The sequence below is a fragment of the Cutaneotrichosporon cavernicola genome, assembly GCF_030864355.1.
Source record: "Cutaneotrichosporon cavernicola HIS019 DNA, chromosome: 1".
Classification (NCBI taxonomy): Eukaryota; Fungi; Basidiomycota; class Tremellomycetes; order Trichosporonales; family Trichosporonaceae; genus Cutaneotrichosporon; species Cutaneotrichosporon cavernicola.
In genome coordinates, this window is record NC_083393.1 from 1,047,910 (window position 1) to 1,070,504 (window position 22,595).

Below are 22,595 nucleotides of genomic sequence, written 5' to 3' on the forward strand. Positions count from 1 at the left end.
CACTTGCGAAATTTGCTTCCGCTTTGAATGCACTTTAAGGGAAAACCGGCAAAGGGCTTTCGGAACGTTCGGACATGCCGACCTGGCTTTTACCTGGCGATTACTGGCTTGATGCCACATGCCACAGCATCAAAGCAATGCTGGTTCGCAACTCGGCAATTGCGTCCTAAGCGCAGCAACCGTGCATAACCTGCGATGGACATAGAGAGGCTAAGTGTTCACATTTGAATACTAACAACAACAGTGGGGGGCCTAGGTACTAGGTCTAAGGGTAGAGTCTATGATGGTTATAGGTAATGTTACGGTGCCGTGTGCGTGGTGTCCAAGGGCAAAAAAGAGTCACCTAAAAGGTCGACCACTCGAGCTTGACCTCACGCTCCTGAGTCAGGCGCGTGCCGCTCTCACCGTTGGGTAAAGACCAACCAGACGAGTCGCCCTCGTCATTGGATTCGACGTCGCTGGTCACCGGGGTCGATACCCACATTCGACGGCGGCTTTGGCGCTGAAGTTGCTTTTCGCGCGCAGTGCGGCGCTCACTTAGAGTCGGTGCAAAAAGCGGACCAACGGCTGGCTGCGTCGTCCGTGAAGCTGGGCGCTTGCTGTGCGAAGGAGTGACAGCGAGAGGGTAGAGCGAGAGGATCCCGGAACCGCCCATCCACTCCTCGAGGGGAGCAAGGCGGGGCTCGAGCTCGTCCACCGCCGACTGCGACAGGGAACGGTTCATGGAGCGCACCGGGAACAGCTGAGGGCTAGCGAGTAGTTCGTCGTCAAAGGCCGACGTAGACGAGCTGGTCAAGCTTGGCGCGCATTCGCTCGGGCGGCGAACCGAGTCGTCCTCGGTGCTGGCACAGCATCCGTCACACACGCGGAGCGATCGGACAACGATCTGATCCTTGGAGTTTCTTGTCTCAAGAGGCAGGCGGCCTGTCGAGTGCTGGCCGCAGTAAACAAGTCCGCAGAGCCGGCAGTGGTGGCGTCGAGGGCCGATGGAGAGCGTCGTCTGAGAGAACATGGTGGAGCAGAAAGGGTGACTGCAGAGCGCAGTGTCCTCGTCACGCTGCTAGTCAGCATTGCGACGCGATCGGACATCCAAAATCACTCACCTGCCATTCGCTCTGGGGCTTGGCAACAAGGGCGGTTTGGTCAGACGACCGGAGCCCGACTGTGCACGCCACCTGCTCGAGGCTAGTGCTGGCGTACGAGGTCGCGGACGATGTACAGGCAGTGTCCGATGTTCCACGGCGCAAAGGGTACTTGCGAGACAATCCAGACAGAGTGTCGACCTTTAGGCTGGGAGGCGCAGGGCGGGGAAAGAACCGGACAGAGGTGGGAGACGCTGCCGTGTCAGCGCTAGCTGATTCTAGTAAACAAGCAGGACGTACAGCACACCGAGTCGGTTACAGACTCATTGGAATCTTCGCAAACTAGCACCTCGAGGTTGGCCACATTGGACGGCGGAGTGGACTTGAGTTGGGCTGGCCGGCAGAGGTGGAGTAGGGAGGAGCCAGTTGGTGACGACTGAGACGACTGCATTTGTGCGATGCTGAGGAGAAGATGACGTGAGATGCGAGTTCAAGTGGACGTGTTCTGAGCTAGCTTGGAGAGGTGTTTGTATAGGAGAGGCGGGGCTGAGTGGGTTGTCGTGTGAGGACCAAGACTAAGACTAGTCAATGTATATGTATATAAGTCTATATGAATGAGTGGTGGGACCTTCCTTGATCCGTTGGTCGTGTGCTAGGTAGCCTGCAACAGTGTCACCTGGTTTGAACCCTTAGTACGGAGTTGGGATTATGGGTTGGGTTCCAACCCCCGGTCCCCCGGGTTACAATAATACACTTGCCTACATAACCCTAAGCGCCACAGACTAGAGTCATCCTAAGAGTTTTAGGGATCAAAGGGCCTGTAGGACCTTGGATTACTCGCAAGCGAGCCAAAAGTCTCCATTTTGGCTCGAGCGCTCGAGCGCTTGAGCGCTGTTGAATCACTTACCCAAACCATCCAAACATCCAAAGTGAAGAAACAGCTGCAGCTGACACTCTGCACTCAGATCCCTGGTCCCCTCAAACATGTCCTGAACATCCAAGAGGGATGTGCTGTTAAATACAGACTACTTGGTCTCTGGATCTCAGTAATTACAGTAATAGGCTGGCGGCTGGCTGTGCTGTTCACTAAAGTGAGCCAGTAAGGCGGCGTACATTACAGTGCTCTTATAGTACAGAATCATGTCGGGCTGCGGCTATTGAGGCTGGCTAGTCCTCAGATCTCTCATAATTGGATGAATTTTACTGCTGGATTGCAACGGAGCAGCCGAGTAACCAGTTGAACGGAGGTGGGATATACACGGAGAATGACTTGAGTTTGCAAACGTTAATCTAGCGAATCATCGGCATGTATCTATTCTGTTCTGTGGTTCCGTTCAAGCATTGAAGCCTCTGTTCGGAACCGTATTCAAGGAAGAATCAGGGTGGCGGCGTTGGAGGTTCCAGCCACAAGCGCCGCAGATCGCGTTCTCATGAGGACGCCACTGACATCGTCATCACTGACAAGGTATCGGCATCCTTCCGATGATGCTCCTAGACTGCATACTACTTACATGTCACGCAAGAATGATGATCAGTGCCTTTTGCCACATTGGCGCCACTGGTGAGGTTGGCGCTGTTGGCTGCTTGCCACATTGGTCGTGGACAGCAACTTATGTGGCTGGGTCTGTCTGACTCCGCTGGCGCATATCCCAGACCAGACGTAGGAGGAGGCGCCGTGGACAGCGTTGGAACCATGTCCATGCTCGAACCATGCCGATCATGGGCTCTTGGACACGGGGTTGACAGCTGCCGCTTGTGAACCCCGTAGCTCGTGAACGTGGAGCCGCTGAGAATTACATTAAAAGTTGGACTGAGAGGTGGGAAACTGGTGTGGTGAGGTACGTACGACTCCTTGGGAACTCTCAGATCAGCCACTCGTTGGCCTTTGTTAGCGCTCGGTTGTCGATCAGCTTTGGAGCGCGCTCTCTGGGACATCCACACATTCCTTCCCTGCCATCGGCCCGGCAGAGTTCCGCAGGGAGCTGTGCACGCAGGTCGGGACTACTCCATCGATAGAGTGCGGCACGATGTTAAGGGCGTCTGGCAGGCCCACATTCGTTTCCATTACCTCCAGGTGCCTGGGTGCGGGTTGTCCTCATCCCCCCAACATGCGCCAATATCCTCGATGAACTGTCTTTGGGCTCTTTGGGTTTGAGCGCGGTTGAGACATGTGCTCAGACAAGAAGATCAACATGTAAGGGAGATCGCCCCCCTGCCTGTGGGCGGCCAAGTCCAGACCACCACCTCGCCGTGCTCTCGCCAAGTACAACCTTGCTTGTTGACAGAAAGCCGTAACCCAATGGGTAAGGCTGACATGGGCTTGAGAAGAGCTCACTCGAGGCAGCAAATGTTAGCATCAACCAGAATGGCGTTGTTCCGTCCCGCAGGTCAGATGATCAAACGAGTGAATACTGAATGTTGTCAGCGCCTTGTAACGCATTGATAAGCGACAGTGGCTGACGCCACCATGGCGCTGGGTGGGCTGTTGGTCTCGGCCTGCCACTAGCAGTTCTCCAGACGTGCACTTTTCTGGCTCACTGCGCACGAACATGAGGTCGATTTTCAGTCTCAGGTACATCCGAGAAGCGGTCCTAACATGAGCAGTCCTGCGCTCCCGGCTACGCGGTACAGCTGTCCGCGATGATCTGGGGCCCAGAGACCTCGAGAGGCACAGTTGTATTAAACAATCTCATAACAACTACCGCGTACCGTACCTCGCGGCGATCTAAGTCGCCTCATGGCGACCTTGTCTTGCGCGGTCAGAGGCCGCCTCCCCGGCGCTTGACAAACTCCTGGATGGTCAGTGCTAACGCGCTCAACTCTCACCTGTAGATCGCCCTTGGTTGCAACAGCCAAGACCCAGTTGCGCTCGGCATCGGTAACTGTGGTCAGTTGGATGGTCATGATCGCGTCGGCCAGAGCTCACCAAGAGCAAAGTCGGTGCCGTTAGTCAGGAAGAAGTTCTCCAGCGACTCGAGCGGGGTGTCAGGGGTGATGACTGAGTAGGGGTGCTGACGCGATGACTTGGGAAAGTGAGTCATATGGGAGGCTGGCGTCAGCAGCTGATCAGGCTGAAAGAATGGGACCCGACAAGTTTCAAGGTATCAGGCTGAACGAACTGCTGAGACGAGTTTCAAGGTTGGAGATCCAAGTGTGATACGACGCGTCCGAGCGCGTCCTATCTTGGCATAGCTCAAGCCCAGATTCACGTTTCACCTCCCTCCTAGCCTCCCCATTCCACATCCAACTCACAGATAATGTCCGTCTCGCGAGCCTGGCCACCCTCAAACTTGGCCTTGATGGCGGGCACGTTCAGGTAGCCAACGGGTCGGCGGTTGCTGTTCAGGACTCTGTCACGCGTCAGCGAGAAGCGAAACGCCTTTGTCGGCGTCCGATCAAACGTACGGGAGCTGGTCAAAATCCCTCTCATATGCCTCCTCCAGCGCAAACGAGAGGGGTGCGTCCTTTGGAAGGCAGAACGCTGGGGGAAGCTGAAGGTCCTGCTGTTAGATCGAGATCGCACATGTCAACTATTACCCACCTCAACGACAGCTCCACGGTACTTGGCACCGTTCGCCACAGATGCAATGGGAGTTGTTTCCCTGTCGGCCATTGTGATCGAATTGAATGCAGTTACGGTTGAGGTTGAGTGTTGACAAAAAGAACAAAGGTCGAGCTCGCCAAGTAGAAGTTGTCGTGGTTATGGGACGAGACTTGAAGGGATAACGGCCGAATTCTCTCTGTTGTGCCACGTGGATGAAAGAGGGCCTCCGCATTCTAAGCTTCAAGTTCCTCGGTGACCGGGTTAACTTGGTAATTAAGATCATAAGCGGGCATGGCATGGCCGTCATAGCCCATCATTGCCATCACAAACCCATTCATGCAAGTCACCTTTCATACTCTTCATCCACCTAACAAACATCAACGATGAGTGTGACCGCCCTACCCTCACAGTCCTTTCCCCAGGCGCACAGACGGCGTCTCTACATCCTTCTAGCCGTCGCTATTGCCGCCCTACGAACATCTCAACTCCCAGCAGCCACCGCTGTCCGCGACATCCTAACTCTCAAGGCGTGGCGTGATGCGCGAAAGCATCGCTTCACAGAGCAGCGCCGCCGCGAGCGAGAGACTCCTCTGTGCGTGTTAGGGGCTGCAGTGCTAATCCCAGCAACACGCCAGCGCTTGAGAAGAAGCTCGTCGACCTGGTGAGTCGCGCTACATTCCTCACTCATGACAGTACATCACCGACCCGTCGGGGTCGCGCACCCTCCTCGTGCCTCATCGCGGCCGTATTTCCAAAGTACGGATCACTCCTACGCCCGCCGATCTGTACGAGCAGAATCGCAAGTTGTTCCCTCCACTCAAGCCGGGCGAGAAGCTCGGTGTCAACAAGCGCTTCTGGCAGATGCTTCGGGCTGTTCTCACAGTGGCCTTCCCAAGGTTAGTTGGTGGAATCGTTAGAGCTGACTTGGCAGCAAAACCGGCAAAGAAGCCTTCCTGCTTATTTTACACACGTTTTTCCTTGTGGTGCGCACCTACTTGAGTGTGTTGGTCGCGCGCCTGGACGGCCGAATCGTTCGAGACTTGGTAAGAAGAGGGAAACTATCTGTGTCTTAACAGCAGGTGTCTGCGAATGGCAAGGGCTTCCTACGCGGACTGGGATGGTGGTTCGTTCTCGCCCTTCCGAGTACCTACACAAACTCGATGGTGATGCTGCGTACAGAGGAGACGTTGACCGCCAGATCCGTTATCTTGAGCACAAGATCGCGTTAGCGTTCCGTACCAACCTGACCCGTTACATCCATGACATCTACCTGTGAGATAAAGCGCGTAGGCTATGCTAACTGTCCAGCAACCAGAACCTCAACTACTACAAGTTTGGCCTTGGGTTGGGTGTAACATCAGGCGCACTCGACAAGGAGGAGGCTGCAGACGGCAAGAAGGGAGAGACTGACAAGAAGGCTGAGGCTGCAGACGCTGTTATCGGTGGTGCAGACCAGTACGTATTAGCTTCCTCCATTCCTAACGAGTAGACTCATAACCACCGACTTGGCGCGCTTCTGCGAGACCCTCGCTGCCCTCTAGTGAGCTCGGCGATTGATCAACTACTGACGTTAAGCGGCAACATGGGGAAGCCGTTCCTCGACATGGTCATCTTCACGTCGCAGCTCGCAGCATCCCTTGGCCCCGTTGGCACCGCCGGCATCTTTGCGCAGTACTACTTTACTGCTTGGGTCCTCAAGAAGGTTACTCCCGCCTTTGGTCGCATGGCGACTACGGAGGCGCGCATGGAGGGCGAATACCGCACTGGGCTTGGGCGTGTCGGACGCGACAGCGAGGAAATTGCGTGAGTACAGCCAAAGGGAGGCACTAATGACAGCTTTTACGATGGAGGGAAGCGTGAGCTGGGCATCCTATGGAGGACATACCAGAAGTTGGCGGCGCACATCCACACCGTTTTCAAGGCTCGCATCCCCTACAGGTAAGCTGTTGTCTGTGGTTGGGCGAAGCTGACTCGTAGTATGACGGAAGACTTTGTTATCAAATACTGCTGGTCTGCGCTTGGTTACGGCCTGATGTCCATTCCAGTCTTCTTCCCCGTCTCACGACACGCTACAGGCGTTCCAGACAAGGCGCGTGACGAGAACGACGACGTCGCGTCACGTACTGAGAGTGAGTGTTGTCGTAATGGCTATGCTAATTGCCAGGTTACGTTTCGAACCGCCGCCTGCTCATTTCCCTCGGCGACGCTGGCGGCCGGCTTATGTACTCGGGCAAGGACCTTGCCGAGCTCTCTGGCTACACTAGTCGCGTGTATTCGCTCCTGGCCTCCTTACATGCTCTGGATAACAACGACTACCCGAAGAACCCTCGCCCAGCGTCTCTGCCCCTCAACAAGGTATTTTATCGGAATGGCAGATCTGACTCTAGCCGTTCTACGACCTCGGTGACGTCAAGGGATCCGTGGTCATGGGCCGCGACCATGTTGTTCTCAAAGGTGTCCCGATCGTGGCGCCGGCTGGCGGTGCAGCCGGTGCGGAGCGCGGTGGTGAAGAGCTTATTCACTGCCTCGATCTCCGGGTGGAGAAGGGCGAGCATACTTTGATCACTGGTGCAAAGTAGGTTAAGTTGGGGAAACGTGACTGACAGGGCAGTGGTTCCGGAAAGACCTCGATCGCCCGTGTCATTGGCGAGCTGTGGCCCACTTGGTCTGGCCTTCTTGAGCGACCCAACCAGGGCGAGGGCGGCATCTTCTTCCTGCCGCAGAAGGCGTACCTCAGCATCGGAAGCCTGCGCGACCAGTGAGTGTAAAGCATAATAAAGATCCGGATTTCCGTGCTGACGCCACAGGGTCATCTAGTATGTCGATCCTTTTTACTAAACTTACGCAGCCCCCATACGTACGCCGAAATGAAGGCACGAGGCCGGACCGACGCCGAGCTCATGAGCATTCTTGAACACGTCCATCTTGCCTACCTCCCTGCCCGCGAGGGCGGGTGGGAAACACGCAAGGAGTGGAAAGACGTGCTCTCAGGCGGCGAGAAGCAGCGCATGGGCATGGCCCGCCTCTTGTAAACTGACGTTGCGTCCCCCGCTGACAAGCAGCTACCACCGCCCCAACTATGCCGTCCTCGACGAGTGCACGTCGGCCGTATCGGCGGATGTCGAAGGCCTCATGTACGAGCATGCCAAGTCCATTGGCATCACGCTCATTACCATCTCGTGAGCGACGGTGATGGACAAGCTGACCCGCAGCACCCGTGCCTCTCTCCTCAAGTACCACAACCGCCATCTACGTCTGGGCGAGCCAACTCTTGCCCCTTGCCTGTCGTCCGTCAATCTGCGCGACGCAGTCGGCAGTCCCTCCAACGCGCTCGCCTCGCAAGGATGGCAGCTTACCAAGCTGGCGTCGAGCACCGCTGAGGAGAAGCTGGGCGTGGACAAGGAGATTGAGAGTCTCGAGCGTGTACTCAACGTTGAGGTTGATCAGTGGGAGCAGCGCCTACAACAGGTCAACAAGGAGCTTCGTGGCGGCCCGTGACGGAGTTAGGCAGAGGCCTGTGGATAGTGTTGTACAGTGTCGGAACAGTTGTGAAATGCGACAGGACAAGAATTGAATTACCAGTCTCGAGATATCTATCTACAAACATTATGGATTAACACACTAGGCTAGCCGCCATACTTGCCAGACAAAACAGCGCGGCTGATGTCGGCAAACGACCAGCCAGGTACCGACTGTGCATCCTCGACGGTCTCAAGGCTGATGCCAGAGAGGATGCGACCAGCGCAGGCAAAGTGGGCACCGACGTTGCTGGGAGCAAGCTGGCCGCCAGAGATGAACCGCGCGATAACCTTGCTATCGATGCCGTCTTGGGCCGGTACACGGTAAGATATCACCCGGCTACCGTCCGGCCCATCGGTCCACGCGCCGCTGACGGGCTTCGACTGGGTGGTGGTGACCTCGGGCTCACGGGGGAAGTGGACGTCGAGGTTCAGGTCGGTGACGCCGGCGCCGGGCGCGACGCCGTAGTGAAGGATCATGCGAGTCTCGCCGTTTTTGACCTGGAACGCGGGCTTGAGGGTGACTGGTGCCATGCCCTCTGTACTCGCGACCTGGTACTGGAATAGCACAGGCCCACGGTGGTTTCCGTCCTGTGGTTTCGCAGTGGCCTGAGCAGCCGCTTCGGTGTTGAGATAATACTCCCCCGGGCTGTCCGGCACTTGGACGAGGAAGGCCGGATTGGGCGAGATCGACTCTAGGTTGTCGAACTCGGTCAAGCGGATGTGAATCGCCGAGCCCGCTGGGGGTAGGGGCTGGTTCGCTGAAGCTGCGAGTGATACGCGGATCTCACCATTCACCATTGTCTGCACCACCTGGTTCTGACGGATTAACGCGTCCACCGTCTCGGTGATCGAGGCGTTCAGACCCGGAATGGCAGTCGGGGTCGACACCGAGGGCATTGGAGGTGCTTGGCTGCTGGTGCCGGCAAAGGAAGCAGTTGGTGAAACGGGCGCAGCTGGCGAGGTTGCTGGCGGAGAGGCCGGGACAGCGGCAGTCGAAGGTAGAGCACCCTCCGTTCCGTTTGGCTGGGAATGTGCACTGAGGCCGGCAGCACCAGCACCCGCGGTGGCAAGTCCCCCGAGGACAGCTGCGCCAGCAGCGATGGGTGGGGATGGTGCGCGGCGCGGCGATGGTGCGCGGTCGAGGACGGGAGGGGGCGCATCGAGGCCAGGCGACGGAGCGGCCACGCCGGGTGAGTCGAAAGGATTGCGCGACGAGGTTGAAAGGCTGGAAACGGAGCGTCTACGCGTGATATCATGTCTCGGGGAGAGCGACGAGTCGTCGTTGAGGCGTTCCTCCTCACCCATGCGGGCGAGAGCGGCCATGTGGGCAGGGGGAAGGGGAGTCGCATCAGCAGCTGAGGCCTGGAGCGTGTGGCGGGCCTCACGGCGACCCCGCGCGAGGGTTGAGCGTCGAGCGGGCGGTTGAGGCTGCATGGACAGCGTCTGCTGCATCTTGGTGAGAGCGGCCTTGCGCTCTTCATCGCTCTCCTTGATAGGAGCTGAAGCCATGGCGAGGTTGAGGCGAGGGGCAGTGTCGTCAGCCAATGACGAGCTGGTGCTCTGGTTGTCCTGCATCACGCCAGGCGAAGAGCTGCGCTGGTTTGCAAAAATGGCTGAAGGAAGCGCGATGGCCCCGGTCCCGCGAGAAGAGGATGATTGCATGTTCTCGTTAGGCTCGTCCCACAAAGGCTTGTGACGGTCGACTGGCGCAATCGTGTAACCCTCCGCATCGACCTGAGGCGCCTGTTCTTGATCAGCGTGGTACTGCACCCAGGACGTACCGATGCTTTCGTACCACTCGGCTCACGCTTGCTGGAGGGTCTTTCGGGAATAGGTTCGGGCTTCTCTCGCACGGGCGTCGAGAGCTGCCGCTCGCTATGGCCATCACTAACCGCCTCAAAGCCGTCACCCGTTGGACGACGATTGCTGCGCACCGACGTCGCCTCACTGCCGCGGCGCTGGCGACTAGCAACGGTCGTCTTTCTGCTTAACATGGACTTGAGGCCACCAAACGCGCCGCCTCCGCCGTGCGAAGGCCCGAGGCTGGTGCCAGGCAAAGACACGTTCGACGTCGATCCGTTGGCCTTTTGCATGCGTGGAGTAAAGTCGGACGCGCCGGTGCCGGCTGTCTGCGTCGACGCACGGGCTTGCCATCAGCAGAGCGCAGGAAGAGGCCTTACGAGTCTCGCCTTCTCTGGGTACAGAGGTCTCTATGGGCCGCGAGGATCCGCTGCCACCAGCCTGCGAACCCAGCCGGATCCCAACGGCGACGACCTCGTCTGCGGGCTCCCAACTCAGGAGTTGAGCAGCGGTCTGTTGTGCGCGTTGGCCGTCGCTTGCGGCCATGTCACCACGAGCTGTCGCCCATCGCACCACAACCTCCTTGAGGCTGCGGAGACGATCCTCGTCGAGGCGCTGGTACGCGGTGAACAGGGCTGGTAACAGGGCCGAGATCTGATGGTTTGCAGCGTTGAGATCGGCCTCGAGTTCTCCGGCCTTGCCAGAGTTTTTACTCAGCGCCTTCTGGAGCTTGGTGTTGATCTTGTCGTGGTCCTTCATGAGACGGTCAAGCGAATTCTCCTTCTCGTTGATGCTGCGCCAAGGAAGGACCTTGTTCGGGAGGTCGCGGATGGGACCTTCAAAGTCCGACTTGAGCGTCACCGCCAGAGTCGAGTGGGAGTCGGCTGTCTGATGTTAGTCGGAAAGCGGCAGGACACACCTCGTTGATGTCTGCAAGAACCGAATTCCAGAGCTTGGCCTCGCCGCCATGCTTATCCCACTGTGTCCCGTTCTTGCCAAAGAACAGGCCCGCCTCGGCCGAGCGAGCCAGCTTGCCAAGTTTTGTGGCATATTCTTGCTCGATCAAGGCGCGCTCACGGTACAATTCGGCGAGAGCATGGACGTGCGTGTTGGACGCCTGTAGGCGTCGCTGGAGAGAGGTCAAGAGGGGCTTGGCGTTGGCTGTGCGGAACTCTTTGTTCCAGGCGTCCTCAGGTAGGGCGTCGGTCATGGCGACGACGAGGTCGACGTAGACTGGTTGCAAATGGAGGAGATGGTTTCAAAGGAGAGTGTAGGGCCGGATTGGGACAAGGGGCCGAGGGAGCTTGAGATGTTGTAGGAAGGAGGCAAGGAGGCAAGGAGCCTGTGCGCCAGGGGTAGCGAGTAACGAGAGTGAATCAAGACGAGACAAGATATCTTTGTTGCTGCCGGCTGTGTAGCTTATGTCTGCAAGATGATATTTGATGATTGGAGAATGGATGCGATTTCAACAACCTCGGTCAGTTGGTTAGTTGGCCAGTGACTTGGGGGGCCTGGGTGGAGTGGGAGGAAGGGGTTTGGGGGGGGGGACTAGGGGGAACTATAGGGGGGAAGAGTGGGGATGACGAGTGCACGTCACTTGTTTAGGCCAACCTTCCTTAACACGGAAATACACAAGACTCTGCCCCACTCTGCCATTAGGACATGCATGACACAACACACGTCATGGGTTTGTGATTTGCGTCCAAGGCATATCTGATTCCGTTTGCCTTGTCCTTGTCGGTTGCTGTGCCAATGTGCTGTTCTTCTGTACCTTTACTAACCTGTCCACCCTGTCTCTGCCACCCTTAACCGCCACCCCACACCAAAGGCAACCAAACCGAACCAGAGTCGATCCATCCTACGTCTCCTTCCTCCATCCTTGATACTCCATCGCATCTACAATACATTTCGTCTTTCGTCCATCAGATCACATCTCACAACAAAACCTTACTCCAACTAAATCATCACGTACAGTTGATCGCCACTTCCTGCCCATCTTTGGCCAACCACCTCCCCTGTCCCACCTCCAGCATGAAAGTCTACGCCCTCGCCCTCCTCTCCGTCACCTCGGGCACTCCTTGCCAGGCCACGGTCCTCGGCTCGTCCCAGGACCTCAGCTCATTCTCCTTCTACCAGCGCGGAAGCGTCGGAGAGTTCATGAACTTCTTTACCAAGGTAAGTTGCGGGCTGCCGTGCTGCGGGCCGGAACTCTACCAGTCCATCTAGCTAGGGGATAATCCATCAGAGTGGGACGATGACAAGGTCACGCGATCCCAAGCCAACACCATCAAGCTGACCCCTAACAGACCGTCGCGGAGCGCACTCCACCTAACCAGCCCTCGTCTGTGGAGGAGAACAACTACAAGGCGCACGTCTTCCGAAATGCTAGCCGTACGCCCGGTGGCCTCAGCCTCGCTGGTGAGTCGTCGGCGCACATACACGGAATCGAGTTCCAGCACGACAGATAGCTGGTTGAAATTTCGTCCCTGTCTGTGGCACCGGTTTGAGTTGAGGCAATGTCGCTGAGTGTCACCAGCCGTCATGATCACCGACCTCGAATACCCTTACCGCCCGGCGTTCTCTCTACTCACCAAGCTCCTTGACGAGAACGCCGGCCTGCTCCAGCAGCTGCCCAACCCCTCGGCCGCGCCGTCGCTTGCCGCCGCATCTGCCTCTGCGTTTGGTGGGAACCCCTCTCAGAACGCACAGGGTGGCCTCCCGCCCGCCCAGAAGGGCAAGCTCGAGGGTACGCTCGCGACCTACTTGGCAAAGTACCAGGACCCCAAGCAGGCCGACACGATCATGAAGGTGCAAGCCGAGCTGGACGAGACTAAGATTGTCCTGGTGAGCTTGTTGTTTACAGGACCAACTGACGTCAGCACAAGACGATTGAGAGCGTGCTGGAGCGTGGGGAGAAGCTCGACAACCTCGTTGAGCGGTCAAACGCGCTCTCGACCCAGAGCAAGATGTTCTACAAGACGGCCAAAAAGGTGGGTCTTGCTGGCGTTCAGGTGTTGACGGACAGCAAAACTCGTGCTGTGTTGTCATGTAACTAGTATAGATTCACGATTCACGTCACAGCGGTTATTAATGGTCCGATGTGTGGTAGCGTGTGGTGACCCATCTTTGCATGCTGAAGGTGGACCATTTGATGCATGTTGATGCTAATTCGAGAATACTGAGAGCGCGAAATGCGGGCCATTCGGCTTCGTATCGTCTTTGTACCTTTGTGTAAACGATGATACGGTTGGTGATATCATGAGTGACGGAGATTTGTCTCTGTCCGTTCATGCCTCCAATGTCCAGTCAACCTCTAAACATCAACAAGATTACATTCCTCCTTCTAAATCCACCGTGTCAACCACAAACCCTTCATGAGAAACCAACGTGGGCTGCTGTAACAATCACAACTAATGTCAGATATCGTCGTCCTATCGGACGGCTCGGACGACGAGATAGTCTACGTGTCGTCACCACCACCGCGCATGGTGGTGCGCACAGAGTCGACCACGACCATCCAAGTTCTAGAGTGGTCTGACTCGGAGGGGTCGGACCATCAAGACCTCAGCACCGCGCTGTCGCGCTTCTCGTCGTCCACTACATCCTTCCGTTCCGCCAGCATCACTCCCGCTGGTTCATCACGCGCTCCGAAACGCAAATTGGCCTCGCACTCGTTGCCCGACCTCTCTCCGATGCGAGAAAGGCCTTTAAAGGTTAGCAACTCGTGGCCTTGACTTGTTGACCGTAGGCATCCAGATCGGCTCTCGTCACCGTGGACGATAACCAGCCGGAACCCGAACCATCGCGCTCTCGGGCCAAGTCGTTTCGCAAGGCCTGTAAGCCACCCAAAGAGAACGAGTTCGAGGGGATAGAAGAGGAGACGCCAGCCGACAAGGCCGCACGGAAGGAGGCTGAGAAAATCAAGCGCCAGCAAGAGCGTGCCGCTGCCAAGGAGGTGGAGAAGGCACAGAAGAAATACGACCGCGAAGCGGCAAAGGTACGCGAAGGGCCGGCAAAGCTGATGCAGGCCGGGAAGGAGGCAGAAAAGTCGTACCAGAAGAAGCTGGCCGACGCCAATCGGCTCCGCGTGTCCAAGATCGACGCATTGCGCGAGATCGAGCTGCACCTCGCGTACGACCTGTCGCTCCCATCGTCCCCGATCGCCGGCGCTATGCCCGAGGTGAAGATGCGCCTCGAGGACAACCAGTCGTCTCTCCACTACCTCACGGAGGAGGAGACGGTGGCAAACGGAACGATGCGTTTCCTGCGCCGCGTCAAGGCAAAGTGGGATCCGGTGGCCAAGCGTTTCATCCCTCTCGATGCCGAGCGACTCGAGTGGGAGCCTACCCTGGTCGTCGTGACGACCGTGGACGGGATCGTGGACCGACTCGCGCAAAACGAGGACATGTTCTTGGAGTGGCTATCCGACATCCGGCTGGCTGTCGCTAACAGAGCCGACGAGCAGGTCTTCCTCCTTGTTAGAGGACTGGCCAAGTACCATTCCAAGACTGTCTCTATTGCCAACAGGGCGTATCGGGACAACGTCAACGCGGCTCTGCATGACGGCGACGCTCGCTTAGCGCGTCCCGAGATCAGCCGACGCGTGACCAAAGACATGGTCGAGATGCAGCTCTTGCGAGCCCAAATCGAGCAGCGCATCTTTGTCGTTCTCGTCGACGAGACGGAGGTAATCGAGGACTGGCTGTACAACCTCTCCGCGGACGTGGCGTTCCGCCCATACAAGAAGCTCACGAAGAGCCACCTCGCGTTCTCCGCCCCAGTGGGGCAGAGAAAGGGAGCCGAGCCGAGCAGCGTACTCGAGCTCATGCTCCAGGAAGTGCCGGGGTTAACGGCGGCAGCGGCCCTCGGTGTCTCAAAGGGCTTTCCATCCTTGAGGAAGTTGATGGAAGCGTACGAGGAAGACGACGACGGCGAGAGTCTGCTCGCCGGCTGTTCGGTCGGGAGCTTGGCCACAGGCGTCGCGACGTCACGCACGCTTGGTCCCGTGAGCTGCTCACACTCGACTCCAGCTAACCCCAGGCTCTCTCCAAGAAGGTGTATGAGATCATGCACGGCGACGACCCGCTCGCGCTACTGTAAGCCAGCAAAGTCCTGTACATTAGTCGTAACCGCTGTATAGCCCTCGTTGTATGTAACATGAGCACGAGTAATGCATGGGTATCGTCTCTAGTATGGCAAGCATTCTTCCAACGAATGCAGTCCTCCTGTCTCTCCCCTCAGCCCGCCGGCCGCCCGACCACGGCTCACTCCGCTTTGGCCTTCTTCTTCTTCTTGGGCGTCTCATCCTCTGCCTTGCGCTTCTTGTCTTTCTTGCTCTCCTTCTCCTTTCTGTCCTTCTTCTCCTTCTTTGGAGACTTGGACTTGGCGGGAGATTCTGGCACCCCGTCATCGTCATCGTCCTCGTCCTCCTTCGCCTCTTCCACCTCAGCAACAGCAGTCTCCTCCACGGTCGTCATGGTCGCGCCTGGGCCGGGCGTGTCAAACCCAAACGCGCGGTTTCGGAACTTGAGCTTGCCCTCTGGCTGTGTCCGCTTGACCTTTGGGGGGGCGGTGAATTCCGTCCCGTCCGCCTTGTCGTCCGCCGGCGCGAGGATTAGGCGCCGCGAGATCTTGATCGGCGCTGGGGTTAGTGCCTGTACAGCGCATCCTTCTCTCCTCCGAGACAAGTCAGGCCGATCCCGTCTCTTCCGACCACACCTGCTTGCTTCGTTATCCCTCGCCCGTTGGCTACTCACCACGCTGCAAATGTCCCGCACGGCCCAAGTTGGGCACGAGAAGGCTCATGCCCGTCATCTCGGCCCCAATGCCCTCGTCCTTCTCAGCCGTTTGGAGTGTGTACGACGTGCCACTCCGTTCCAGACGCCCGCGCACACTCTTCCCCGGCTTATCGAGGGCGAGTGACGCCAGACGCGAAGCCTTGAACTGAGGTCAGCTGTTGTCCGAAACAACAATATCTGTCACGCGATCGGCAGAAGGCGACAAGATCTGCGAATGGCTGCGGCTCCTCGGAAGTCACTGTGCAGTGCCGTCGGTCGGCCATCATTCTCTCCCCCGCCATCACACGTGCGCTTGGCACTTTGGTCCCTCGTGCGGTCACACTCACATCCGCAGGTACACGAATAGCCCACAGCTCGACGCCCTTCTTGTTCAGCGCATCAAACTCGAACGGGCTGTTCTTGAAGCTCGTCGAGACCTGGACAGGTTCCATCCCAATCGGCGCTTGATACAGAGGAAGCGGTGCGCCCTTGCGCACCTTCTGTGTCGGGCGCGGGGTCTCGACAATCGGTTCGTCAATGTTGTCGCTGTTGACGCTCTCGGAATCCGACTGCGAGGCTTCGGACGCTTCGTCGACGATCATCGCCGGCTTGGTCTTCTTCTTTGGGGGGACGGAACGCTTTGAGGGGCCGGCTTTGGCTGACATTGTGGGTGAATGGGAGTTGGAGTGGTATGCGTATACGCCAAGGACCACCTCCATTGCCAGGTTCTCAAAATGTTGGTTTCAGGCACGGTATGAGTTTCCCACGGTCGTTCGTTGAACCAGAACGGAACCCCGCACTGAAACGCAGCCAGGCCACACTTTACTCGCCCATGTCTGCGGTCACCACCACCCCGATACCCCGACCGACTCCCCCACCTGCACTTGCCTTTATTACTCGCATAATCTACAGCGTCTCAGCTACTTGATAACTAACAACATGTGTGCAACGCTTAGGCGTTGTACGTGCTCGAGGAGACGTCACCCGAGGTGGCGGTCCACTTGACGTGGATGTCCTCGCCCGACTTCATGTGGTCGTTCTCCTTGCCGGGCATGACACGGAAAGTGTGCGCGCCGAAGAAGTCACGCTGGGCCTGGATAAGGTTGGCCGGGACAACGGCCGAGCGGTAGCCGTCGAAGAACGAGAGGGCGGTGCCGTGGGCGGGGATGGGAACGCCCCAGAGGGTAGCCTGGGCGTTGACGCGGCGCCATGCAGGCTGCGCCTTCTCAATGGCCTGCTGGAAGAAGGGCGCAAAGAGGAGCGACTCGAGCTTAGGGTTCTTGCGGTACGAGTCGGTAATGTCCGACAGGAAGACCGACTTGATGATGCACCCGGAGCGCCAGACGGCAGCGATCGATGCGTTGTTGAGGTCCCAGTTCTCGTCGATAGCGGCCTGGCGCATAAGGATGAAGCCCTGGGCGTACGAGATGATCTTGGACGCGTAGAGGGCCTGCTCGAGGTCGTCGACGAACTGCTTCTTGTCGCCCTGGAACGGCTCGTGGGCGGGGCCCTTAATAACCTTGGACGCGGCGACACGCTCGTCCTTGATGGCCGAGAGGCACCGAGCGAATACGGCCTCGCCGATGAGGGTCACGGGCATACCACGGTCGAGGGCGTCGATGGCAGTCCACTTGCCGGTACCCTTCTGGCCAGCCTTGTCGAGGATCTTGTCGACAATGGGCTCACCGTCCGTGTCCTTGAAGTGGAGAATGTCGCGGGTGATCTCGATGAGGAACGACTTGAGCACACCCTGCTCCCAGCGGGCAAAGATTTCGGCAATCTCGTCGGTGCTGAGACCGAGACCGCGCTTGAGAATGTCGTAGGCCTCGGCGATAAGCTGCATGTCTCCGTACTCGATGCCGTTGTGGACCATCTTGACATAGTGGCCAGAGCCACCGTCACCGATCCACTCGCAGCAGGGCTCGCCGTTGACCTGGGCGGAGGTCTTCTGGAAGATCTCCTGGACGTGGGGCCAAGCAGCCGCCGAACCACCGGGCATGAGCGAGGGGCCGTTGCGGGCACCCTCCTCACCACCCGAGACACCCATGCCGATGTAGAGAAGACCCTTGTCCTCGCACTCCTTGACACGGCGGGTGGTGTCCGGGAAGTGAGAGTTGCCGCCGTCGATGATAATGTCACCCTTCTCGAGGTGAGGCTCGAGGAGCTTGATGAAGTCGTCAACGGCCTGGCCAGCCTTGACCAGGAGAACGATGCGACGGGGCCGCTTGAGCTTGGAGACGAGCTCCTCGATCGAGTGAGCGCCAATGATGTTGGTGCCCTTGGCCTCGTTGGCCAGGAAGTGGTCAACCTTGGAGACAGTGCTGGACGTCAGCGACACTCTCAGACAGCTTGTATGCCAACTCACCGGTTGAAGGCGCAGACCTTGAACCCCTTGTCGTTCATGTTGAGGATGAGGTTCTGGCCCTAAGAATGGTCAACTCGGATTCCCAACTTGGACTCCCAGACTCGGGATGTGGCAGTCACGACCCCGACCGGGTACTTACCATGACGGCCAGGCCGATGAGGCCAATGTCAGCACTGCGGGGCTGTCAGCGTTCTACTCGCGATGAGGATAAAAGGAATGTTATGGAATGTTGCTCATTCCCCGTGCTGTCGATGGTGAGCAACGTGTGAAGTTGCCCAGTGCGATGACGTGGGAACATTTTGTTGGAAGCGTGAGGAAGAAGTGTCGAGATGCCTGAGAGGAGAGATGACTTACAGGTCGTTGGACATTGTATTTGAGATGTAGAGAGATGGGAAGGTGAGGAAATGAAGAAGAAGATGGAGATGGAGAAGAAGAGATGGTCTGACGTGAACGGAGAAGAGTTAAGAAGGAAGGATCTGGGAGGGGGTCGATTCGGGGTGGGGTGGACCGGTAGGCCGGGACAAGGGGCCGGTCCATGACAAGCTTGGATCGGGGGTCGGGGTTGGGGGGGTCGCCAAAAGCAAGTTCCAATCTCTTCACCCACCTGATTGCTTAGTCCCGACTCTGCCTGTTCTATTCGAACTAAACCTATACCCCTATAATTCCTCAAAGCCTCTAATCGATGATGTACATTCATACACTAACCCAGTTGTGTCATTTCAGGGACCATTACTTCAGCCAATGCCACCTGGCCACCTGGCGGCCTATAGCCTAACCTCCTAGGATTCCCTTCAGTCACATATCGGACTTGAAGGCTCCGCTCCGCTCAAGCCGCCTTGTCCTCGGCCCCAATCTTGCTCAGCACACCCACTCCAATCTACTAAACTGTAGACCTACATTCACAGCATGTACAGAAGCAAAGAGATGCATCCTATTGCCGCTAAATTCAAAGACAATTTCACCCAGCAATGGGTCATGCAGACCATGATCTTGATGACCTCACAGAACAACTCATGGTCCAGACCCTGCCACATTCACAGCATGTACAGAAGCAAAGAGATGCATCCTATTGCCGCTAAATTCAAAGACAATTTCACCCAGCAATGGGTCATGCAGACCATGATCTTGATGACCTCACAGAACAACTCATGGTCCAGACCCTGCCACTTTGGGGGAGACGTATCCATTCACTCTATCTTGTCTGTCACTCACCCAGCTTGGGTATCCAGACGTCTCTCTGTGCTTGTGGGCTGTTTCGAGTCAACACGTCACCAGCCGACACGTCCAAATTCGTATGATTCAAGAGGTTGTGCTCGATGGCACCTTTCCTTTGGCCATGATCGGCCCCGGCGGTCCGATCTCCGCCACATTTCTTGATCAGGGTTGTCATTGGTCAAGGTCACTACCGTCCATGCCGTGCCGCATCTCGCATGCTCGGTCCGGTCATCCGGTGCAACATTGACCTACCGGAAAAAACCCGGCACCCCATCTCATCTCCGGTGTCTCCAGTACCAAGTACACGTGGTTTTGATTTCCCACGGTCATCTCGAATCAGTTCCCCGGCCAGGGTGGGGCTTAGGGAATTTGAGTGCGGCATGTATAGAGTGTCGTCATGACCAAGGTATGATAAGTGGGTCATATGGGCATAAATCACAAACTGGTCAGTACCTGTCTCCTCCTCACAGCTCACAGCCAACGTCATAACACCTCAGTGTCAGCTGCCTGGTATCCAACCACCCTCTTCCCATCACTAACTACCTCCTACACATTTCGTTTCTCCATCATGGGCGTCGAACAGACCGGAAAGAGCATCACCCTCAAGCATGTCTCGGTACGTTGTGCTATCAGATGCAGATGCAAGGCAACAGTAGCACAGCGCGCTGACTACAGGGCGCATCCGCTGAGATCTAGTGTGTCTTCTTGCCACTCAACCTGCACTAGAGACTAGAGACGACTAACATTCCAGCCTGTATGGAGCGACCGTCACCTCGTGGAAGGTGAATGGCCGCGAGCACATGTTCCTCTCCAAGAAGGCGGTCCTTGACGGCTCGGCAGCCGTGAGTCGCCAGCGGATCGCTCCAGACCTAACTAACTCTCAGATTCGCGGAGGTGTCCCAGTCGTCTTTGTGAGCATTTTACATGTCTAGCTAACCCAGCCCATCTTTGGCCCTCCTCCCTCGTCACCGCCCGAGTACGCTGCACTCACGAACCACGGCTTTGCGCGCAACCAGACGTGGAAGCTCGACCAGATCCTTTTGGACCGCGACGAGGGTGTGTCCGTGCGCCTCGCCGCCCCGCCTCCACCCGAGTCCTTCCCATACCACTACGACTTGACTTACGTGGTGACCCTTGCGGCCCACCAGCTCAGCTGTGACATTCACGTCGTCAACCGCGATTCAGAGGCGTTCCGCTTCCAGGCCCTCTTGCACAACTACCTCGCCGTCCCGGACGTCAGCCAGATTTCGATCTCTGGGATTAACGCAGGCGTCAACTACAAGGACAAGGTTCTTGGCGGGTCTGAGGAGGAAACCGATGGTAGCGCCATCACAATCACTGGCGAGGTTGACCGGTAACTCTAAATTTATTGTCACGACGACCTGACGACAGTGTCTACGCTAAAGTCCCCGGGCAGGAGGTGTGCGTCAACGACGGCCAGGGTGGCGGTTACAAGGTCCGCTTCCGCGGCTTCGAAGAGTACGTCGTGTGTGGACGTGACTAACCTTCCAGCTGTGTCATCTGGAACCCCGCCGCCGAGACCGGCAGCAAGATTGCCGACATGGAGGACGGCGGATGGGTGAGTAGGTGACAATTTTAGTACTAACGACAGAACCGCTACGTGTGCGTTGAGCCCGGATTCGTGAGTCAGTTCAAGTCACTCGAGCCCGGACAGAAGTTCCTTGGCCAGGAGACAATCACCCTTGTCGAATCTCCTCGCCTGTAGTCCGAGTAACCACGGGCCCGCTCCAAGGTCCAAGCGTCATCGTGAAACCAGTGTAATATGAAGGTAGTACCGAGTCTGCTAAAATGTGTGCTGTAGCTTCGAAATGAACTGTGCAGAATGGATTGTCCACAGTCTGAAACACTGCCACTCGGACTGTATCCGTGCCAGACATGTCCGCCCAAACAGTAATTGGATACCATCTATTCTGGAAAGAGCAAAGCATGGTAGGCAGACGGCAGCATAGCGATGCAGATGTACGGTGAAGTCGTCTGCAATTGTACATTTGTCTGATGCATTCACGAGGGGGTTGTTTATTTACGACTGTCATTAGTGTAGTTGTTAATGTGACGTCGGAAGGAGTGAAATGTTCCAGGCGGTTCTACTTGAGAATCGACGTGGTGATTGGTTCCGGCGTGTGGTGGAGGTGTCCTCGACGTTGATAACCACCCCGTCACCGTCTTCCCTTTCCAACTCCCCCTCTTGCAAACCTCACGAAAACTCACAACACCAACACAACATGTCTGTCCCTCCCAAGCCCCTTCACCCTGAGGTTCTCTACGCCGAGCGCTCGTCGGCCACCGAGCCCGAGAAGGTGAGCGCCTTTGAGGCCTCTGGGCTTCTTCTCGACGACTATGACTTAGCTGCTTCGAAACCTCCCCGTGGTCGGAGACTGACATCCAGAACATCATCTACTTGACCTTTAACGTTCCCAACATCCAGGGAGAGCCCAATCTCGATATCACTGAGGACCAGATCTCGTTCTCCGCCTCGTCGGGCAAGTGAGTCCACCCAACTCTACTTTGCCAGACGTAAACTGACCGTAGCCCTGACAAGGGTATTCCCGTGAAGGAGTGGGGCTGCGACCTTGACCTCTACACCAAGATTATCCCCGCCGTGAGTCAGGCGCCCGCGCGATGCCTAAGTACGGCGTGAATGTTCCTAACACCCGCAGGAGACCAAGAAGCAGTTCAACTCACGTCACCTCATGCTCGTGCTCCGCAAGAAGGAGCCCCAGGCCGAATACTGGCCGCGCCTGACCAAGGAGAAGCCGAACCGTAACTGGATCAAGACCGACTTCTCCAAGTGGGTCGACGAGGACGAGCAGGACGGCGATGAGCCCGACATGGGCGACATGTCTGGTATGGGCGGCATGCCCGGTATGGGCGGCATGGGCGGCATGCCTGGTATGGGTGGCATGGGCGGCATGCCTGGTATGGGTGGCATGGGCGGCATGCCTGGTATGGGCGGACCTGGCGGCATGGACATGGCCAGCCTCCTTGGCGGGATGGGCGGCGGTGCTGGCGGCGCTGGCGGTATGGACTTTGTGAGTCACCCTCCCGACGGCGCTGACTTTCAAGGCCAAGATGATGGAGCAGATGGGTGGCGCCGGCGGCATGCCTGACATGTCTCAGTTCGGTGAGGGTGACGACGACCTCGACGAGGTTGACGATGCCCCCACGGCCGGTGACAAGCAGAAGGCAGATGCGGCGGTGAGTCACTCGGTCCCACTCTTCTAACCCACAGGTCGAGGATGTTGAGTAAGAAGTAGCATATCTCCATGCATC

The 22,595-nt window shown here is 57.3% G+C and overlaps 10 protein-coding genes across 10 annotated transcripts; 5 read left to right on the forward strand and 5 right to left on the reverse strand.

Moving 5' to 3' along the window:
- Positions 1-343: 343 nt before the first annotated feature.
- CcaverHIS019_0103880 (uncharacterized protein) lies at positions 344-1,533 on the reverse strand (the record flags this gene model as incomplete). The annotated part of the gene is made up of 3 exons (XM_060599766.1): positions 344-1,057; positions 1,104-1,336; positions 1,383-1,533. 3 exons carry the CDS (start codon positions 1,531-1,533, stop codon positions 344-346), a joined length of 1,098 nt encoding a protein of 365 aa, XP_060452936.1.
- A 2,308-nt stretch (positions 1,534-3,841) lies between these two features.
- Positions 3,842-4,695, reverse strand: CcaverHIS019_0103890 (uncharacterized protein; the record flags this gene model as incomplete). Its single annotated transcript, XM_060599777.1, has 6 exons — positions 3,842-3,874; positions 3,909-3,964; positions 4,009-4,131; positions 4,335-4,432; positions 4,488-4,582; positions 4,624-4,695. 6 exons carry the CDS (start codon positions 4,693-4,695, stop codon positions 3,842-3,844), a joined length of 477 nt encoding a protein of 158 aa, XP_060452937.1.
- Positions 4,696-5,009: 314 nt separating this feature from the next.
- Positions 5,010-8,124, forward strand: PXA1 (uncharacterized protein; the record flags this gene model as incomplete). Its single annotated transcript, XM_060599789.1, has 18 exons — positions 5,010-5,218; positions 5,251-5,287; positions 5,320-5,522; positions 5,558-5,669; positions 5,706-5,789; positions 5,825-5,898; positions 5,935-6,081; positions 6,116-6,166; positions 6,202-6,429; positions 6,463-6,564; positions 6,604-6,755; positions 6,791-6,981; positions 7,014-7,201; positions 7,238-7,384; positions 7,434-7,442; positions 7,475-7,654; positions 7,689-7,805; positions 7,839-8,124. The coding sequence occupies 18 exons, from the start codon at positions 5,010-5,012 to the stop codon at positions 8,122-8,124; spliced, it is 2,517 nt and encodes an 838-aa protein (XP_060452938.1).
- A 128-nt stretch (positions 8,125-8,252) lies between these two features.
- CcaverHIS019_0103910 (uncharacterized protein) lies at positions 8,253-11,157 on the reverse strand (the record flags this gene model as incomplete). Its single annotated transcript, XM_060599800.1, has 4 exons — positions 8,253-9,890; positions 9,929-10,293; positions 10,328-10,835; positions 10,867-11,157. 4 exons carry the CDS (start codon positions 11,155-11,157, stop codon positions 8,253-8,255), a joined length of 2,802 nt encoding a protein of 933 aa, XP_060452939.1.
- An 821-nt stretch (positions 11,158-11,978) lies between these two features.
- Positions 11,979-12,999, forward strand: YKT6 (uncharacterized protein; the record flags this gene model as incomplete). The annotated part of the gene is made up of 5 exons (XM_060599811.1): positions 11,979-12,122; positions 12,254-12,365; positions 12,484-12,791; positions 12,827-12,937; positions 12,973-12,999. 5 exons carry the CDS (start codon positions 11,979-11,981, stop codon positions 12,997-12,999), a joined length of 702 nt encoding a protein of 233 aa, XP_060452940.1.
- A 361-nt stretch (positions 13,000-13,360) lies between these two features.
- Positions 13,361-15,047, forward strand: CcaverHIS019_0103930 (uncharacterized protein; the record flags this gene model as incomplete). The annotated part of the gene is made up of 4 exons (XM_060599822.1): positions 13,361-13,660; positions 13,696-13,944; positions 13,984-14,952; positions 14,988-15,047. 4 exons carry the CDS (start codon positions 13,361-13,363, stop codon positions 15,045-15,047), a joined length of 1,578 nt encoding a protein of 525 aa, XP_060452941.1.
- Positions 15,048-15,211: 164 nt separating this feature from the next.
- Positions 15,212-16,389, reverse strand: CcaverHIS019_0103940 (uncharacterized protein; the record flags this gene model as incomplete). Its single annotated transcript, XM_060599833.1, has 3 exons — positions 15,212-15,588; positions 15,704-15,890; positions 16,072-16,389. The coding sequence occupies 3 exons, from the start codon at positions 16,387-16,389 to the stop codon at positions 15,212-15,214; spliced, it is 882 nt and encodes a 293-aa protein (XP_060452942.1).
- Positions 16,390-16,676: 287 nt separating this feature from the next.
- Positions 16,677-18,457, reverse strand: GND1 (uncharacterized protein; the record flags this gene model as incomplete). Its single annotated transcript, XM_060599844.1, has 4 exons — positions 16,677-18,045; positions 18,090-18,148; positions 18,229-18,262; positions 18,444-18,457. The coding sequence occupies 4 exons, from the start codon at positions 18,455-18,457 to the stop codon at positions 16,677-16,679; spliced, it is 1,476 nt and encodes a 491-aa protein (XP_060452943.1).
- A 1,415-nt stretch (positions 18,458-19,872) lies between these two features.
- Positions 19,873-21,030, forward strand: YMR099C (uncharacterized protein; the record flags this gene model as incomplete). Its single annotated transcript, XM_060599855.1, has 8 exons — positions 19,873-19,920; positions 19,980-19,999; positions 20,056-20,146; positions 20,189-20,215; positions 20,246-20,658; positions 20,697-20,783; positions 20,817-20,883; positions 20,917-21,030. 8 exons carry the CDS (start codon positions 19,873-19,875, stop codon positions 21,028-21,030), a joined length of 867 nt encoding a protein of 288 aa, XP_060452944.1.
- A 517-nt stretch (positions 21,031-21,547) lies between these two features.
- wos2 (uncharacterized protein) lies at positions 21,548-22,572 on the forward strand (the record flags this gene model as incomplete). The annotated part of the gene is made up of 6 exons (XM_060599866.1): positions 21,548-21,622; positions 21,712-21,809; positions 21,855-21,924; positions 21,983-22,354; positions 22,389-22,520; positions 22,555-22,572. The coding sequence occupies 6 exons, from the start codon at positions 21,548-21,550 to the stop codon at positions 22,570-22,572; spliced, it is 765 nt and encodes a 254-aa protein (XP_060452945.1).
- Positions 22,573-22,595: the final 23 nt, after the last annotated feature.